Source organism: Simochromis diagramma, unplaced genomic scaffold (genome assembly GCF_900408965.1).
Source record: "Simochromis diagramma unplaced genomic scaffold, fSimDia1.1 OVJJ01000596.1, whole genome shotgun sequence".
Lineage (NCBI taxonomy): Eukaryota > Metazoa > Chordata > Actinopteri > Cichliformes > Cichlidae > Simochromis > Simochromis diagramma.
In genome coordinates, this window is record NW_024387245.1 from 5,165,770 (window position 1) to 5,185,797 (window position 20,028).

The following is a 20,028-nucleotide window of genomic DNA, read 5'->3' on the forward strand; positions in this document are numbered from 1 at the left end:
CTGAAACATACTGTGAAGAATATATATATAGAACATTAAATCTACCACTACCATACTAAGCTTTACTGTTTAAATCAATAGCATTGGACTTGTATTTTGGAATGTGATCGCAGTCATCGGTAATTTTATTAAAATTTCATATATTTGTCCTTTAAATTAAATCTACATTAACAGATTTTGATTTCACGTTGATTTTCGTGCGCTTTAATAGATTTAAAACACGGTTCGTGTTGCTTTAAAAGACTGTAAACATTCTCACAACTTCCGGGTCATGCTGCATTCACGCGCATTCCACAGAATGGGAGGGGGGTTGGACCGGTTCGAGGCAAAGTTAAAACAAAAACAAAAAAAGGGGGCGTACACATTTCATTCCGAAATAGTTCACCAGTGTTAACGCAAAGTTTACACTTTTGTTCCCTCACGTCTGTAGTTTCAATTGGAGATATTTACTTGCCAAAAGAAACTGCATGAATTGTGCAAAAGCGGGCTGATTCCCCCCCCCGCTGTCAAATTTTCCAGCATCCGATGGGATGTTGGCTTTAAACCGATAAGACCTGAACGCAACGTGAAGGTCAACAAATGTGGCTAACGATTAGCTAACTGCAGCTTATCCACTGTTGCTCGTGGAAAGCCGTGGATGAATGTGCGTATGTCCCCACTTTGTTCTAAAATAACGAAGTATAAAAACATACCTTCAAAATTAAAAGAAGTTAATTTTATGTAGGCAAGCCTACTGGCATGTCAAGTTTTAATTGCAAGTGTTAGCTGAGTTGCCCGAATTAACGTTAGCTGGCGTCAGTATGACGAAGTTAATTTTTTTTTTTCTAGCGAGTTTGGGGGATGTTATTGCCATAATACCACGTTAAATATCCAAAATAAAATATAAATCTTTCTGCTACGGTATTTTGGAAACTCATTCAGCGGCCATGTATACGAATCTAGATGGCAAAAGCAGGCCAGACTTGCGCTCATAATAGTATTAATAATAATGTACATCTTTTGTACTACTCTGTCGTGATTAAAGCTGAAATCGAACATATATATGATAAGTGACCACCGCCACCACGCGTCGTATTCCGTTTTTTTCATATAGGATGGCGTCATTTGGCTGGAAGAGGAAAGTTGGGGAGAAAGTGTCCAAGTCAGCGGTGCAGCAGTTTGAGGCAGAAGCGGAGAAAGCTGTGGATGATGGGCCAAGTCAGGACCCCGAGGTGGATTGGCTGCACGCTATCAAACGACGGCGGGAGATCCTGCTGGAGGACTGTGCTGCCAAGAGCAAGAGACTGGAGGAGGAGGGTGCCCTGTTGGCTGAGCATGGCAGGTGAGAGTGCTTGGCGCAAACACATTCTGACAGGCACACAGAAACTGGGCCAAGTGTCCTCTTTTTTGGGAATCAAAATATGGTCACCCTAACACACAGTACTGTGCAAATGTTTTGATCCACCTCTTATTTTTTGTCATTTATTATTTCCTTACGCATAGCTCAGAAAATTAGGCTACGTTCACACTGCAGGCGAAAGCGCATCAAATCCGATTTTTTTTTACCCTATGCGACCCATATCCGATCATGGTATGACAGTGTGAACGGCACAAATTCGATCTGGGTCACTTTCGTATGTGCTACTGAATCCGATACATATCGGATGTTTTAGAAAGCGACTGCTGTTTGAATGGTCATGTCGCATTAAATCCGTCTTTTACGTCACTGACACAAGACAGAGCCAATTATCAGCGCCGGAGAAGCGTTGTGCATGACATCTTCTTTTGCGCATGCGGGCCGCTTTGAGCGTTCGCACCAATGACTGGTTCACACTAGAGAGCGTTTGCTGTACGTCGCATTTTATTTGTAGCGTGAACAAGCAGCCAAAAAAAATCGGATTTGATCAAAAAATCGGAATTGAGCATTAAGACCTGCAGTGTGAACGTAGCCTTAGAAATGGTTGTGGCGATTTATTGAAACGCGCTAACAGTAAATGGAAATGCATTATATAGGACAGAAACAGTTTGTATCGTTAGTGTAAATATATGGTATGATCGCCTTTATTTTTCAACACAGCCCAGCAAAGACTCCAATCCAGCTCCCTTGATTGCTTTGGAAAATGTGTATTTTCATTTTTGGACTTAACTGTATTTTTATACCGTTTAGGTTTTATAAATATGGAACAGTATGGGCAGTGAGCTACCAGAACCTTTTCTGCAATTCTACAATTCTGAATTGTGCTCCTGAAATTGCATTTCTTTTATATATTAAGATATCTCAGGCATTAAATGTGTAGTTAACCGTCTTTACGCTGACAGAAAGTGGCATTTCACTTGTCCGGCCCGCTGAAGATCAAAGTGGACTGTATGTGGCCCCCAATGTAAATTTAGTTTGTCATCTCTGGGCTATGGTGAGGCCAGTCCCAAACTGATAGTGCCCATTGTCACTGACTGCCAGTCCACTTCTTGTGTAATCTGGGATACCTCAGTGTGTTGTCTTCATTTTCCTTCCTTAATAATGGCTACTTGAAAGACAGCCTTCTACTGAGACCATTTTTGATGAGACTTCAGTGAACAGTAGATTGATAAACTGAAGGGCCAGATGTCCTGTGTCTGGTTTCTGGTGGAATTTTTTCCAGTTTCTTAAGGAAATTACTTCCAGATACTATTCATCTGCTATATATATATATTTTAAGGCCTGTCTCTTCTTATTTGTCCTCCACTTGTCCACTTTCCTCAAATTCTTTTAAGGACGCACTGCACACCATACCAAGATATAGAAGGTTAATAGCTCTTTAGAAATCAACCTTGTTGGAACAAAAATATTATTTTATACGTGTCAGTCTGTGTTATCTTTGGCACTTTTCATAGATTCAGACAAAGAAACGGAAACAAATTGTGTTTTTTGTTACAAGCTGCCAGTAACAAAGTTTCTAAAGATACAATTTAAAATTGGTTCTTGGCTAAGTTGTCTGTTATATGTAGACAAAACACACTGGTTAATCCCTTTAGTTAGGTGCCTTTTGAGTGTGTGAATGATTTGTACTTCAGTGTTAAAAGGTTTGAGAAACAAAAAAAATCATTCCTCTGAAAATAATCAGGTACAAGGACTGGACTGAAAATTAGTGAAAAAGCTGCCAATGTCCAGAGAAAAACTTTGAAAGACCATCAGAAAGACGGGACAACTATTTTTCAAGACCACTTTAAAAAATTACAAGAAAGCCTGATTTGGAAGCAAATAATAAAGAAATGAGGGGTGGCTCAAGTCTTTTGCACAGCACTGCAATTCAATAAAGCTGTAGTTGTTAATGAAATCAGACAATAGAAATCCAATATTTGTGCAGCTGTTGCCTTGGCAAAAACAGCCAGTGGTGAAAAAAAGGCTGTATACATAAGCCGCGTTCTTTCAAAGTAATTTTCCACACTGTGTGCCAAGTAGGATTACAGCATGAAACATATTTGTATTCTGTAGTAATAAGGGCATCCTGTCAGTGTGCTGCTAGATTCCCTTGTGAAAAGTTCTGGGAGAACTGTCAGTTTCAACATTTTTCCCTCCTCAGCTTTGCTGTTAGTAAGAGTCAAGTTACTTCAGATCCTCTCCAGAGGAGGGCAGCATTGTACAGACAATAAAGACATATCGAACACAGTTTAAATATTTCTGTTGGCTTTCTAGTAAAGATTTACATTAAAAACATATTAAATCCAAGGGGACGTGTAACTTAGAAAGGCATCTAAGGTTGAGGTTTTCCTTGTATTTAATTTAATGGCTTTTTCTGTGAAAAGTCTAGCACATGTTTCAGAAGTCAAAGAGCATTTGTTCTTCTCAGATCATCTGGTCAGATTATCTCTATTTAATATTGGAGGGGAAAATAAAAACACAGCCGCATTATTTAAGCTTTTCAAACAGAGCAGGGATTTAAAGGTTTAAATCTACTCAAAGCTCTACTGTCAGAGTTCCCGAAGTAAACTTTAGAACTAACGTTAGACTGACTAATAACAAGCAATGTGGCTAGTTTAAGAGAGCTTTTTATTTTATTTTAAATGGATACTCACCATTTCAACTCATTTTTTTTCTTTTTAAATAGATACAGATATTACCAAAAATAAGCCTCTTTCAGAAGCTGTTTTTATGTTTGTTTTGTGATCATTTAACCTCTTTAACCAAATAACAATCACATTGTGAAAGCTTCCTAGTCCAGAAGACGTAATGCTGTTGTCCACAGTGACTGCCTGTAATTATATTTGTGAGAAGAAAGTGGATTTTACTGAGGAAATTATGTCTTACTGCTCCATAATTGCAGTTCAGTGGTTTGAAATGGTGTCTGGTCGAAGATGTCAGCCATGTCTTTTTTTCTTTTCCCTCTAATAACATTGACCTGTGATGTCAGCCTGATATTACAAAGGTTTAGATGTTTGTGATGTAATTGAACAGCTCCTATAGTACCCACTTGTTCTGTGAGCAGAATAGTAGGGGGGTTATGTTTTGCCTGTTTTTCTCCAATTATGTCTTTATGTTAACATCTATTTGCTACCTAAAGGTTTTACCGTACACAGTTAATATTTATATTTGCCACAAATGTATTTTGTTTTGATATTTATCTAATTTTATTTCCTGTTGCCAAATATCCATATATGATTAAGATGCTTTAAGTGGATTCCCTCCCATAGCTGCCTTAAAACACTTCTTTACCATCATCATTACCATCACTACATCAGAGCTTAACTGAACTGAACTGATATAAAATTAACAGCTTTGCAGTGTAAATATCAAAATTGCTCTATTGTGATACTATGGTGCATAATGTGTTGCCATACTTCAGCGATGGCTCAGTCACACACAGAGTAACAAATAAAGTGGCAGACAAATAATTACCATCTGCTGTATAAATGCAGTCAGATTGCCATCATGTTGGAATTAATTAGAGTCCGTGTGCGCCGATGAGCGCAGCACCTTATCTGGAGTACAACTCTTTGCAGTAGGGGAGTCGATCCAACTGGTTGCATTTTGGCTCTATTCTTATATAGAAGCAAGGTTGCCATTCTGCAGCAACTACATTTCTATTTTGGAGCAATTTCTAAATATTTGTTAACTCCATAAATAGTTAATATGAATTTGTTTTTAATGTGAATTGTAAAAATTGATGGTAACAGATTTGCAGTTTTTCCTGGTTTATGTCAGTTAATTGCTGCTTTATCACAAATCGGTTGCATATTATTGCCAACTTGATCTCATTCTGTCACAAACTGACCGCAGCTTCCATCTTATTGCTTTTTTATCATCATGTTGATGCAGCAAGTAACTGCCAGTGATCGCAGACCTGATTAATGCTTTTGAAACAACCATTTCAAATCCAACTCAGCTGCAAGTTCTTTGCACACGCTCAGATTAATTTTGGGAAACACCATGGATTTCCCTAGTGTTACTGAAACATTAGTTAATTTAAGAGTAATATAAACTTCCCACTAACACACTAAATGTCATGCTTACCAAAGAGTTTTCTGTAATTTGGGCTGTTGTTGCCATCTTTAGGAGATTAGCTGCCTCGTCGTTGTTGTATATGTATGACTGGGCTCACTGACACATTTATTCACAAACTGCATATGTGTTTAAAAAAAACTAACTGTCTGCCTCACAGTGAAACAATCATCATTTCAAGGAGGTTGCATAACAAACAAAACGTGACGTTTAAAGACGTTTATAAGGTAAAATATGAGGTAATAGCTCATCTTAGGTATGTCTATTATTTTTTTATTTTTAAATTTTGTCCAGCAAGTTGTGTTTTCTCAAAAGCAGAGAATGCCAAATATGATATTTGAAATCTCTTTGAAATGGTCAACATGTTATTGTGTAGTAGGATATGAGGGTTTCTTATGATAGGAGCATGCTGGGATTTTCTCCTTTTTTGAACAGTAGCATGTTAAATGATGTTCCGTCCTCTACTGTATTTCATAATTTTCCACTCTTTCTTTAAACTAATAACAAGTAAGCACTTAAATCATTCAAACGGTATTAGGCTATGAGCAGAGGCATTATAAGAGAGACATAAACCACTAAAGGAAACGTTTGTTTTAATCCGTGGAAGAGCTTTGCAACAGTAAAATCAGAGGAATATAACTTCCACTGGAAAAGAGTTGGCAAACTGTTTAAGTGTGTTTTTGAAAGATAGATTTGAATAATGATTCTGTGCATGCAGTTTTTATATTAATTTATATTACGTTTCAAAATAGCTGCCCAAATAATGGACTTTCTTAAAATTGATACTGTCTCTCTAACCCATCTTTGACTGATAAACAGTTATGATGCCACTAGAAGAGCCATTTTTAGCTTGCAGGCCTCACATGGTTTATAGCTCATTGCTTCATTTCCTCATATGATTTTGCAGTATTCTTTACTTCATGTAATGGAAAGATTTCCACACTCCTTTAGTTCCGTTTCCTCACTGTTCTCTCTGCCTTTTGAATGGCAGTAGCATGTTTTCTGACTGCAGTCTGAACTTTGTAGGTGATGACCACTAGTTGTCTCATTGTGTGATTTGAATTGCTTTTGATTTTCTCAGGATATCCATCTCCATAAAGCTATAAAAGGTGTCGATTTGACATACCCGGGACGTCACTTCTTGTCTTTATCTTGATCAGGAAAACAGTGTTGTGTCAATATTGACCAGAGGAAGAGAGTTCCTAGAATCGCCTGGAGTGTATGCATATGTGGTGAAATACCTGAAGACTTGTGAATCCTGGTATACAAATCTATGCAAAGCAGTTAACTATAGTGGTGACAGCTGCTTGGAGTGAGGTTCTAGAGAAGCTTAATGTGACTTCGTGCAAATTCTGCTATCGTTCTGCTTTAATGTCTGGGAAGGAACTAGTAGACAACGTAATTAGCTCATGCTAAGAAACCACCAAGGGAAGTTTTGGTTTACCGTTTGTCTCTTCACTTCAGCCAACCTTTTTCTGTTTATGTAACCTGCTGCAGCCTGTGTGCACTCTCTGCTGCCGGAAGTGGGCAGATGTTGTGGCGTACACATGCAGCTTTATAGTTTTAAGAAATTCTTTGTTCTTTTTTCCCCACTTTTTCCTATTATAAAGATGATAAATGTATTTTAGGTTTCTTTGTTTTTTAACTGGCAAGACAAAAAAAGCACAAAACCAACCATGTGGTTATGGTTGTAGTAAACAAATGAAACATGATACAGCCATGTTAGTAATAGTCTGGTTTTCTAATCTTTTAGGGAGTTGCCTGAAAGAATAGAAAAGTAGGGCAGAGGCAGCTTTCAAATTAGGTGGCATTTCTAAAGCACGCAACAATAGAAATAATTAGGGGAAAGTGCTTTTATGATGTCCACAAGCATGTGGACCCATGTTAGTTTGCATAACATATCAAATCTCTGGGTGGAGATGGTGAAACTGGGTGTCTCATTTCACTGCATTATATTATTTACTGTTTGAATTGATTGCGCTTCAGTGCTGCACTACCTGCAGAATTTAACCTCAGCAAAGTTCATCATGAACCTGTGTTTAACTTGGTGCTGTGAGCCACGTCTGGATGTTTGGTTTTGTGTAGGTTGGCAATGTTTAGATTGGCTTTGTGTAAATTCACAGTGAACACAGCAAGCATTCATGGTTCATAAATGCATGACTATTAAGAAGTGAATGTGCTTTACCTTTACGACTCTGATTATAGACACCTGAATCCCACTTTTCTCAGTTGGATTTGAACCACAGTGTGTGTTTTCTTCAGGCACTGGGAGGCCATCAAGAAGTGGGATGAGGCCATTCAGTTGACTCCAGACAACCCACTACTGTATGAAATGAAGTCCCAGGTATATCATTAATTGCATTCTCTAACAGACATATTTTCTCAACAAACAGTGGTGGAAATAATTAGTTGATCCTCTACTGATGTTTGTTCACATCTTTGTAAGTGAGCAATCTCAAATTTTATGATAGCAAGTAAACAAGATCTTGCCTCATGAGGTGATGATGATCATGAGAAAAGTTTTGGATCACCCTAAAACTGCATGAAAGGAGCTGGTTAATGATCTGAAGACAGTTGGGACCACAGTCACCAACTGGTACCACTGGTAACGTACTAGCAGACCAACAGACCCATTGTGTTTGGAGGAAGAAAAATGCTGATTATGAGCCAAAGAGCAACATCCCTACAGGCAAGCACGGAGGTAGAAACAATTTGTTTTAGGACTGTTTTTCTGCAAAGGGCAACTACAGGGCGACTTTATGTAACGGGACAGGCCAATGCACAGTCAGATCTTGGATGAAAACCTCCTTCCCTCAGCCAGAATACTGAAGATGGGTCGCAGATGCATCTTCCAGCATGTCAATGAGCTAAAACAAACCACCAAGGCAACAAAGGAGTGGCTAAAGAAGAAGCACATTAGGCCATGGAGTGGCCTAGCCAGTCTCCAGACCTCAGTCTGATAGAAAGTATGTGAAGGGAGCCAAAGCTTTAAGTTGCCAAACTGTAGCCAAGAAACCTAAAGGATTTAGAGAGTTTCTGTAAAGAGCAGTGGGCCAAAATCCTTCCTGAGATGTGTGAAACCTGGTGACCAGCTACAAGAAATGTCTTACTGCTGTGCTTGCCAACAAGGGTTTTTCCACCAAGTGCTTACTCAAGTTTTGCTTAGTGATCAAATAATAGATTTTTAAAATTCATTCTTATCAGTAGCAGCCCTGAAGAAATGTGATCTTAGTGCCATTTTAATGATAATTTATTTTCACTTCCATTGAAATTGCATTTGAAAGGGATCACGGTTCCAGTATGTATGGCTTGAATCTGACATGAGTGCAGTATCATATTTCATTTGTGAGAAAATGTACTTTAAAAAGCATATGTGGTTAACATTGTCTTTAACCACATGGTTGAAACAGCCGCCCCATTTTGTTCTGCTGTTTCCTGATACACTGTAGAATTTTTGTGAGATGCGAAACCTCAAAACTTTAAAAGATGCTGTTTTACACTTGGAGTTTTGTATTCAGTTATGCCAGTAAACCAGGTTGCAACGTCAGAAATGAAAACAAAACTAGTGCAGAATTACCAAAAACTGCAGTAACTGCGTGAGGCTAGCTCCACAAGTGGGTCAGTTCTTGTAGAACGTTACAGTTTAATGCCCAGCTCAGCAGTAGAATTAAATATGCGCAGTTAACATTAGCTTTCATCAGCTTTTCTCTGACAGCATGGTGGGAGTTTCTAAAAATAACGGAGTCTTCATTAATCCCATGCAGACGTACACCTATCTGGAATAACCCTGACATATTACAAAACAATAATATGATTAATTTCCCAGAATGGAGTTGTAAAGGAATTAAATACTTAGAACATATATTAGAGGGAACAGAATTTATTCCATTTGACAGACTAGTTGCACAATATGGGATCAACAAGAAAAGATTTTTAGAATATCAACAAATTAAATCCATAGTAAAAAAGAAATTTAACCTCAGTCAAGTTGAATTACAAACACCACCAAGTGCGGCACATTTCCTTACTCTTAAATCCCCCAAATTATTATCTAAAATATACAGAACACTTTCTAAATTAGATGAATCAATATCCCTTCCTATTGCAAAGTGGGAAGCAGATTTATCAGTCAGCTTAGACCAAAACTTCTGGTCTCAGGTATGCTTAAAAACCTTTAAATTGATTAAAAATCCCAGTCTGCAATTAATACAATACAAAATACTACATAGAGCGCACTATACAGGTCATCGGATGTTCAAGATGGGCTTTACATCTTCCAACAACTGCTCACACTGTCAAGGCAATACACCAGACAATTACATCCACACTCTTTGGTTCTGTCCACCAGTGCAGAAGTTTTGGCGCGAGATATGTGAAGACTTATCAAAGTGTCTGAAATGTAACATTCCAACTTCCCCCTTAGTGTGTTTGTTGGGCAGCTTAGATAATGTCACTTCAGAAAAGAATATCGCCCATATGGTTTTCACTGCCCTATGCATAGCCAAGAAAACTGTCCTCATGAACTGGAAAAATAAAAACAATCTTAATTCTAACCAATATAGAAATTATCTATTAGATTACATTAGTCTTGATACAGCCTCTGCCACCACATCAGATCAATTGCTCTGGGCTCCTTTGATCAGCTCCATCACCTAGTGGGGGTGGGGGGTCATAGTTTGGTCCCGCCTTCACTGTTGTGATTGGTGTGGGGGTAGGGACAACCTTAGGGCGTCGGGGGGTTCCCCGGAGGCATCTTCCTCGGGGGGCTCAACCCGGGGTAGCGGTCATGTCCGGTTGGGGGCTCTTTTGGCTCTCGGGTGACTGTTTCCTCGTGGCTGCGTGCAGCGGGGCTAGGGGAGGGTCTGTGCTGACGGACGTGGGTTACTGACCTGGTAGCCTGGCTGCCCCTGGGTGGGTCCGGGATGGGCGTGAGGTTCTGGGGGCGCTCAGTCTCTGGGCTGGGGCCCTGGCCGGGCCTCGGGGGCTTGGGTCCTGGTTGGTGTGTTGCCGGGGTTGTGGGCGGGTGGGTGCATGGGGGCCCAGCCCTGGAGCAGGGTGCCGCCGGTGCGTCGAGCCACCTGGGGGGCTCTTCAACTGGTGGGGGAGATTGTCACACCTTGCAGGAGCTTTCCTCTCCTCAGGAACTCTCTGCAGGAGGGGGAGATACAGGAGAGGTGGAGGAAGATCTCAGCCTGGGCGTCTATTGTCTCATGTAGTCTGGAAGATGAGTGGATGGTGGGGTGGGTGCAGTTTTCTCTGTGGTGGGGTTGGGTGGACTGTCCCGGGCTCTGTGGGGCCGGGAGGCGCTGCTGCACTGGGCCCCCTTTCCCTGGCGGGTCGCGGAGTATGGGGGTGCCTACTGGGGTCAGCGGGGGAGCTGGCCCCAGGGAGGGGTCACCTGCCCCTCTCTTCCTTCCCTCCCCATCTCCAGCTGCCTCCCTCTTCCCGCTCCACCACAACCACCCACACATGCAGGGCCTTGGAGTAGGGGTATGTCACCAGGGTGCAGAGGAGGCTACCCCCCCCCCCCCCTCTGTCCCCTTCTGGCTGCCTCTGCCTCAATTTTATCCCACAACTTAGACATTCACATTACTCACACTCTCATTACACATACATATAGGATCTTGGGGGTGGGCACGATACAGGGAATCCAAAGTACCATCAGGGTGTACACCCCACCCCTGGCGTCGTTGCCCACCTCTCAATTTTAAATACACGTAGACATTGGGGGCTAGCAGGAGGGACTATGCGCTTACCTGCTGCTCTGGCAGGTAGCTCCATGCCCTCCTGGGTTTTAATTGCGCCTTAGAACACACATGCATCAACACTACAATGAGCGGGTGGAGGGAGGTTGGGAGTCTTCTCTCACCCCCATTCTCTGCGACCTGCTGGAGCGGGGGGGCTAGGAGGAGGAGTTGGCCGTCCGACTGCGGTCTGGAGTGTGGGGCCTCCCTGCTGCTGCGGAGTCGGGGCGGTCTGCCTCTCCCTACCGCAGGGAAAAGGGTAACACCACCTGGGTCTGGGTGCAGTTCCCCCCTCCAGGGGCAAGGGTACCTAGACCCGGTTCGTAGAGTACGCTTGGGGAGTGTGATCGTGTGTACAGCATCTCTTTATGTCTGTCTCCACGTTGGTTGAGTGTGGAGTAAGTGCATATGAGAGCATGAGGGTGGGAATGGATGTTTGTGTCTGTGTGTGCCTGTATGTCTGTGTCTATATGTCAGGTTGGGTATCAGACGCCACCTCTCTGGGGACATCTCAGGCCCTCTAAGGTATGGAGGCCTATCTCCCACCACCACTTCCCCTGCCAGTGGCAGACGCCCTCAGACATCGGTGTGTTGGTGGGTCTTTGTGTCCGGGGGATGGGCGTCCAGGTACACACCGGCTCACTCCTTGGTGGCTGCTTATCGGGGCCTGGAGCCTGGGGCTCGCTCGGGCCACTTCGGAGGTGGGGTGCCCCCGGCCTCTCGGCCTGGGGCTCGGTCACTCAGGCACAGCTGGCTGCCGGCGGAGCTCACGGGCGCGTCACTGCAACTCCCCCTGGCTTCTGCTCCGCGGCTGCTGAGTGAGCCCTCATCTGGGACTCTCCTCAGCTCTTACTGGGACAGTGGCGCGGCTGCCCCTCTGTTGGTCTTCCTTGGTCTCTTGTGTTCTGGGGGCCTCTGGATGTCTGGAGTTTTGATCTCCTCCATACCTGCTTCATACCCTGGAGGACGGGGCTGTGGCTCCCCCACACCCTCTAGCAGATCATTACATGGAGAAACCTTTGGAATGCAAGCATGCTGATCCACACAGGTATGCACACAGGTGTACACACAGGTATTCACAGACGCGGACTACAGCTTTCTTGGCTGCTGCCTCAAAGCACATTGTGCGCTGTCTATCTTGCGTGCTGCACAATATCGTTTATTATTTAGTATCTACTGATATCTACTGCTAGCTAGTTTATTGTGATGGTGCTGTTTTTTTTTTTTTATGTTGTTCTTTGTTGTTTGCTTTCTCTTCTGTTTTTTTTCTCCATACAGGTGACCCAGGTGTTTTGTTTGTTTGTTTGTTTGTTTGTTTGTTTGTTTGTTTTCTTTCTTCCCCCCCTTCTCACCGTCTCTTCTCCCCTTTGGTTTTCTTTCTCTCCCTCTCTTTCTTTCATTCTTTCTCCCTGTCCTATCCCCCAGTCATGTCTGTCCCATTTGTAGCAACTGAAAATAAAATAAATTCATAATTATAATAAAGGTCAATCAAATGGACCAATATGGCAAGACCATGATGATCCACTTGGTAAAATAAATCCGCTTGGCATCTATCTTGGCCTTAAGACAACAATTCTGATGGCTAAAGATCCAAATGGGACAAAAAAAACCAAAAAACCAAAAAAAAAACCATTAGCTTTCATAATATAATCCATAGCCAATATTTTTCAAGCAACTGATTCAGTTAATTGGGCATGTCACAATGGGCATGTCAGGCATTAGAATCTTACCTACCTTAATCTGACTCATTAAACTAGCTCCTTCAGTGTTGCCAGTGTAGCATTTAAATTCTATTATTAACACCTAGCTTAACACTGCACCTTCTGGTCCAGTTCTGCCTTTTAAAAAATTCACCAAATGCTAATCTTGAGACTTTAAGCAATAGTCCACAAACATCAATCTTTTATATTCAGTCCATGGAATCCATAGTTAAAATTTTCTTGTTTAGTCGCATAAAATTTCAAAAAATATATTTTTTGTGATATCATGGTGTTTATCAGCAATGATAAATTAATGAAAGCTGCCAGTGGCCATGGCTACATAGACCATTTTTCCTGCTTCCACTTTGAGATTAACGTCTGTTGCTTATTTCCAATACCATGTAAATAATCTTTAATCTTTTTTTTTTTTTTAACTTTTCTCAACTTTCTTTTCCTCTTTGTTTTTATAGTTACTCTTTCTTTAGGTGTTTTGGCTGCGCCTCAGTTCTCCTTTTCTTGTTACACAAGAAAAGTAAAGAAGTCGTGGGTGTAGTCTCACAAACTCCATTATTTCCTCCATTATTTCCATAGTCATTCACATCTCACAGAGTACTCCAAGCCTAATATAATATCATCCATTATAAGAAATTTGAGAAGGAAATCGTTAGAGAAGCATTTATTAGGGTATTGGGAAAACACCGCAGCATGATTTTTTTTCCTCATTCCAGGAATGACATGAGCTATGGCATAAATTCAAACTGGCCTTATACCATTTCTACTTGGATTGGGCTTCAGTGTGTTTGGACACACATGTACACCCACTTCACCTATTAGTATCCATTAGCACTGCTGATGTTGTTCACAGTCGTTAGACTGAAAATGGGCTGGTTCTCATCAAATGCCTATTACTGGCCCAGATGACGAGTTTGGTTACAGTGACTCTGCTGGCCTTTTACTTCCTCTCATCACTTTCTTCCTGTTTAATTTAATCTGTGCCACTTGTGTCCTGCCACTTGTATATCTGTGTGGCTGAAATCAGTCCAGTTTGTAAACCTTTTACTGCGTCTTACTGGCTATAAATTAATGATTCCAACCTATGGTGGATCCTGTTGATAATGAGATGTCTTCAAAATGTTATGGCTTTGAAGGCATTTTGATTTGCGGTGTTCTGACAGAGACATTGTAGGTATTCCTGGCGTATCAGTGGGTATCAAGCTATGGTATTAAAGCAGTCCTTAGACTTCAACATGTTGTGTTGGTGCATCCTGCTGTACACTGGTGCTATTCTCACGTCTAAGTCTCATGTTGAAATGTGATTGAAAAAGGAGGAAGTAAAAGTAAACCTGTGTCCAGCAATAGCAAGAGCATAAATGTCTTAACAACAAGACTCAGTTTAGCTTTATTTTTGTCAGCATCGCTTTGCTCTGCATATATATATAAAAAAATCATAAAAGACAATAATGCTATTTTTAACGGCATTACCAGCGAAAGAGAACCTCTTCAAAAATAGTTTTTGTTTATTATGCAAACACATGCACAAAGTTGTCAGGTCTTGACTTCAGGCATGACAAAAGCGAAATCAAAAAGGGCCAGCGTCTGAATAATAGATGACTTTATAATACAAGGTTAAAGACGTTAACAACTTCAGTTTTACACTGTTAATTGCGATCACAGAAAATGTCAGTGATTTAGAGAGAAATCTTGTGACCATGAAGGTGCTCTGCACTGTACTGTACTGCAGGACTAGTGGTTCAGTGAGTCACCACAAAACAGTCTGCAGGGAAGGAGATATCAATTATTTACTTTTAATATGGTAACTGACCAGTATCAAGCTGAAAATAAAATGGTGTGATATATGAAAAGATATAAAGCAACAATAAATAAATAAATAAATAAATAGTCACACTACAAAATGTAAGCAAAGACAGTTAAAGCCTGTGTACTTTCTGATCTCGATGATCTTTTTTTCTCTCTTTGATTTTGTTGCTGTTTTGTTTATGGCGTGCGTGCACTGCGACATCATCTTTAACCTTCTCTGTTGTCAGGTGCTGACCGTTCTGCAGGAAGTCTTTCCAGCTGTGAAGGCAGCAGAGATGGCAGTGAAGTTCCGGCCATTGTGGTGGGAGGGCTGGCAGACCTTGGGTCGGGCTCAGCTCAACTTGGGAGAGGTGGACCTAGTGAGTGTATCTGGCAATGCGTTAAAAACGTCCTGTGAAGGCAGATAATAAATGGTATTTTTAAGTCACAACTACTGCAGACTGACCTCCTTAACCGCTTATCCAATTCAGAGTCACGGTGGGGCTGGAGTCTCTCCCAGCTTTGATTGGACGAGAGCCAGAGCACACCCTCAACGGTTCACTAGTCTATCACAGGGCTAACAGAAAGACAGACAATCATTCAGGCTCATATTTGCAGTTTTATTAGGTTAGTTTCACCCAACTGAATAACCTTATCTTTGGACTGTGAGAGGAAGCCAGAGTACCTGGAAAGAACAGGTGCAAAGAGACGACTAACATGCAAATTCGCATGGAAAGGCCTCATGCTTTTGTCAGATCCCACCACACAACTGTGATACGTTGTGATACTTCTCTGCTGCCACTCTAGGCATTCTACCCTGGCATTCTAGGCTATTTAAAAGTAGAAGGATAGTCCGAGCCTTCAGCTTTCAGGCCCCTGCTTCTGAGGAACCAGCTCCCAGTTTGGATTCAGGAGACAGACAAGACACCCTCTCTACTTTTAAGATTAGGATTAAAACTTTCCTTTTTGATAAAGTTTACAGTTAGGGCTGGATTAGGTGACCCTTAATCCACGTTTAGTTATGCTGTAGTTGTGCTGTATCAGTAGTGTTGCATAACAGTTGATGGCTTTTTTTTTCTTAGGCAGTCGCTAATGGTCTTTACTGGAAGGATTAATTTATGCATTTGATTTTGCAATAAACTATGCCTGTTTATGTAGATACTTGTAAGTCAGTTGTCTCGAATTTGGAGCGCCGTTAAGATGGATGACTTACTGTGTTTACTATTACTTTTTTTGTGAACTCTGTGAGACAAAGCGACTCTATGAAAGCACACCCAGGTGCCTGGGGCTTGGACGATTGCTTAAATTGCCCCAGAACACGCCGGGACCTGTGGGTGTTCGAAACTCGCAGTTCTGCTGCTCGGCTCTTTTCAAGCCAAACAAACAGGGGTGAACTCAGAACGCCTTCAGCTAATGTTGCTCCTACACGCCCCAGAGCGGGAAACCTGTCCTATGGTACCAACAACAACAATAGGAAGTGTTGAAAGTTACAGCTAAAACTAAACCAAATATAGACACACCTCCCTCTGTAATGAAGCTTTTGGGATGGAAAAGAAAAATACGGCACATCTATTTTTAGCTTGACTTGTTCAGTCGAGTTTCAAAGCTTTGTATGCACCGACATGTTTGAGTAGCACATGTTTGTGCAAATGTGAACACAGTGATTTCCATGTTTCCTCTCCATGGTTCTGCTCTAGTCCTTCCCTTCTTTAATTATTATCCCCTGCAATCCAATTCAAGAAAAATGCATAGTCTCCATGTATGATTTGCGTTTTAGCATAAAGTTTGTTTGGCCATGAGTTTTATAGAGAAGACTGATGATTTTTTTTCCTGCAGTAGCAGTTGAAGGATTACTTTCATTTATAAAGGTTGATTTGGCTCTAGTTGATTCAAGATTATACTTGATGTGTTGTTTTAGGCACAGACGGTTGCACTTTTTTCAGAAATCTTATTATGATTAACCTGTCATCATCTTTGACAGCACATGTTATTTATGTTACAGGTGAGGAATGTTAACATCAAGTAGTTTTGATAGATTCCCATCAGGAGATTAATGCAGGCTAGCAATTCAAGCATGAAAAGCAATCTCCAGATTACAGAAAACACCATTTATCTTATCCTTTAAAGAATTGTGTTTTAATGAACAAGTAACAGATTTTCTTTTTTCTAATTTTTACTTTTATGGGAAAATGGGAGGTCAGACAGGAGTCTCCGTGGACTATGACATTGCCAGGCAATAATGTGAGAGTAGGCAGCAGGTGGTAGAGAGCCTGGAGACGTGGAGTTATGCACTGGTGAGAAGAGGAATGCAAGGAGAGATAGATGTGACAGTTAAGCACCTAAGTACCTGGGACCAACCGACAGTGCACAAGAGAGGTGAAGAAGAGTAGAGGCAAGGTGGTGTGGGTGGAGACGAGTATGACAGAAGCAAGAGTTAAAGGTAAATTTTACAAGATGATTGTAAACCTTCCCATTTGCTATGATGTATACTGTGCGGGGACACTGGCACTGACAGAGATCAGGATTGGTACATATCAGGATGGACAAGATTAGAAATGAGTATATCAGAGGGACTGCTCATACAGAGCTGTTTGGAGACAAAGTTAGAGAGCCAAGGGTGAGATGATTCAGACATGTGCAGACAACAGATATTGGGTATACAGGACAAAGGATGTTGAAAAGAGGAAGACCATGGAGAAAAATCGTGGAATTAGTGAAGGAGGACATGCAGAAGGTTGGTGTGACAGAAGAAGATGCTAGAGATTGATTGGAGGTAGATTATCTGCTGTGGCGACCCCTTAAAGAGAGCAACAAGAAGAAGAAGAAACCAGGCAGCATATTTCAGGAGTGATGTGTGGTCACATAGATAATTATAGACCATGAATCTTTCTGTTCAGTATAACTATTAACATTCAAACTAATGTGCGAACCCATCCCACAGTCATATAAAAGTTATTGAGCTCCTTTTAATGGAACAATCAATCTGTCCACAATGAAGCTTGTGGGTCGTGCTCATTACAACGCTGATGCTGCAATCACCTGCAGCATTTAGGACAGTAGTCTGAAATCTTGTATATGTCCCTAAGCTCATGTCATTACTGTCCCTCTAGGCTGTGAGGTCATTCCAGATTGCCATCCACCAGTGCCCATCAGAGCGCACCCTGTGGCAGGAAGACCTTACCTGGGCTTGGAGGTTACAGAAGCAGCAAACAGCAACCAAGGAGAAGATTCGACAAGAGGAGGAGACTAAAAAAGAGATCCTTAATGCCCCTGAGCTCAATCAGGACTATGATTTTGAGTCTGACGAAGTGCTAGCTGCTTGTGTGGCCGTCGCTGAGCGACAGACACGGTATGAGGAGCTAAAGAGGACCGCTGTAATCATAGATGCTGAGGGGAATGTAAAAAATGTACTCACAGGGGAGGAGGGATCAGAGGACTCAGCCACACCATCAAAGGAAGAGTTTGTCAAAGCAAGAGGACTTTGAAGAGAATATAAATGACTTTCAAGGTTCCGCTTTTGTTTCTGTCTTTTTTTTACATATTAACATTCACAAGAATTGTGAATGTTAATATGTACAAATCAAGACAGTTGAGTTTTACCCATGTGTGTCTGAATCCCATTCATGTAAATAGTAGTAAATGTGCATGTGATAATTAAGTTGTAACATAATGTGGTTTCAGACAACAGTAAAAACAGGCTGAGGGTCAGATTTCAATCTGTGAAGGTCCGTTCATTAATTACTGAGGATTCATCCTGATATTTGTAGAAATATAAACTTTATTTGCTTCTAGTTGTGTTTCAAAATAATGTGGACACTTAAATTGAGAGACTTTAACTTCCCTGATTTACATGAAAATTACAACATTTGCTTGTTAAAATCTACAGCCACAATCTTTATGTGCGATTGTAAAGTACAGAGAAAATTCACGAGACTTGTGGTTACATTTTACTCTTGAGGTGTCTGTGAATATGATTGTTTGTGAAATAGGATGTGGATTAAAACATGATTTATGCTCAGCAAATTGTCAGTGAGTAAATAAACAATGAAAAAAAATGTCATAGTTGTGTTTCCTGCAGTTTACTTTCACCGGAGAAGAAGAATTGACTTGTGCAGACATTTATTATGTACACTACTAGTGAAAGATTTGGACACACCTTCTCATTTAATGGTTCTTCTTTATTTTTACTGCTTTCTACATTGTAGATACATACTGAAGACATCAATTATATAAAGCAAGATATATGGAATTATGTAGCAAAGAAAAAAACAATAACTCAAAATAAAAACTCTGTTTTATATTTTACATTCCTCAAAGTAGCCACCCTTTGTTTCTTCCTGTTAAAAGGGAGTTTTTCCTTCCCACTGTCGCCAAAGTGCTTGCTCATAGGCGGTCATATGATTGTTGGGTTTTTCTCTGTATGTATTATTGTACGATCTACTGTACAATATAAATATTTATAAGCAGACACATCTCTACATCAACTGTTCAGAGGAGAATCGAGCCTTTATGGTCAAATAGCTGCTAAGGAAAAGCAGCAAGCAGAAGAGATTTGTTTAGGATTAAGAAACACAAGGAAAGGACATTAGACCAGTGGAAATCTGCGCTTTGGTCTGATGAGTCCAAATTTGAGATCTTTGGTTTTACCCGCTTGTCTTTGTGCAATGCAGAAAAGGTGAACGGATGGTCTCTATATGCATGGTTTCCACCACAAAGCATGGAGGAGGAGCTGTGGTGGTGTGGGGGTACTTTGCTGGTGACACTGAATGGGATAATAAACCAGCATGGCTCCCACAGCCATAGATAGTTGGACCATCATTTATCTTTCTAACAAGACATTGACCCCAAACATATCTCCAGTCTGTGTAAGGGTTATTTGACCAAGAAGGAGCGTCAATGGAGTGCTGCTACAGATGGTCTGGTCTCCACAGTCACCTGACCTAAACCAAGTCAAGATGGTTTGGGATGAGATGGACCGCAGAGTGAAGGCAAAAGGGCCAACAAGTACTCAGCATCTCTGAGAAAACCATTTCGGGTGACGACCTCATGAAGCTCATCGAGAGAATGCCAAGAGTGTGCAAAGAGGTAATCAAAGCAAAGGGTGGCTATTTTGAGGAATCTTAAATATAAAACATGTTTTGACTTATTTCGCACTTTTTTGTTTACTCCTTATGTGTTGATTCATAGTTTAGATGCCTTCAGTGAGAATCTACAATGTAAATAGTAATTAAAATAAAGAAGGTGTGTCCAAACATTTGACTGGTAGTGTATGTGATAAACATATATGACTAAATATGCCTAAATTGAAAATAAAGTTGGAAGAAAATGTTTG

General features: G+C 41.1%; 1 protein-coding gene across 1 annotated transcript; it reads left to right on the forward strand.

Moving 5' to 3' along the window:
- The first annotated feature begins 300 nt into the window (after window positions 1-300).
- Window positions 301-18,756, forward strand: ttc33 (tetratricopeptide repeat domain 33). Its single transcript, XM_040000002.1, has 5 exons — window positions 301-643; window positions 1,094-1,321; window positions 7,718-7,799; window positions 14,945-15,076; window positions 17,807-18,756. Coding segments are annotated over exons 1-5 (819 nt in total). The 5' UTR covers window positions 301-641; the 3' UTR covers window positions 18,182-18,756.
- The last annotated feature ends 1,272 nt before the right edge of the window (window positions 18,757-20,028 follow it).

Bases quoted from the DNA above. Each gene is read 5' to 3' on its own strand.
- ttc33 (XM_040000002.1), top strand. The intron at 1,322-7,717 runs GTGAGAGTGCTT...TGTTTTCTTCAG, and splicing joins CTGTTGGCTGAGCATGGCAG to GCACTGGGAGGCCATCAAGA. The intron at 15,077-17,806 runs GTGAGTGTATCT...CTGTCCCTCTAG, and splicing joins ACTTGGGAGAGGTGGACCTA to GCTGTGAGGTCATTCCAGAT.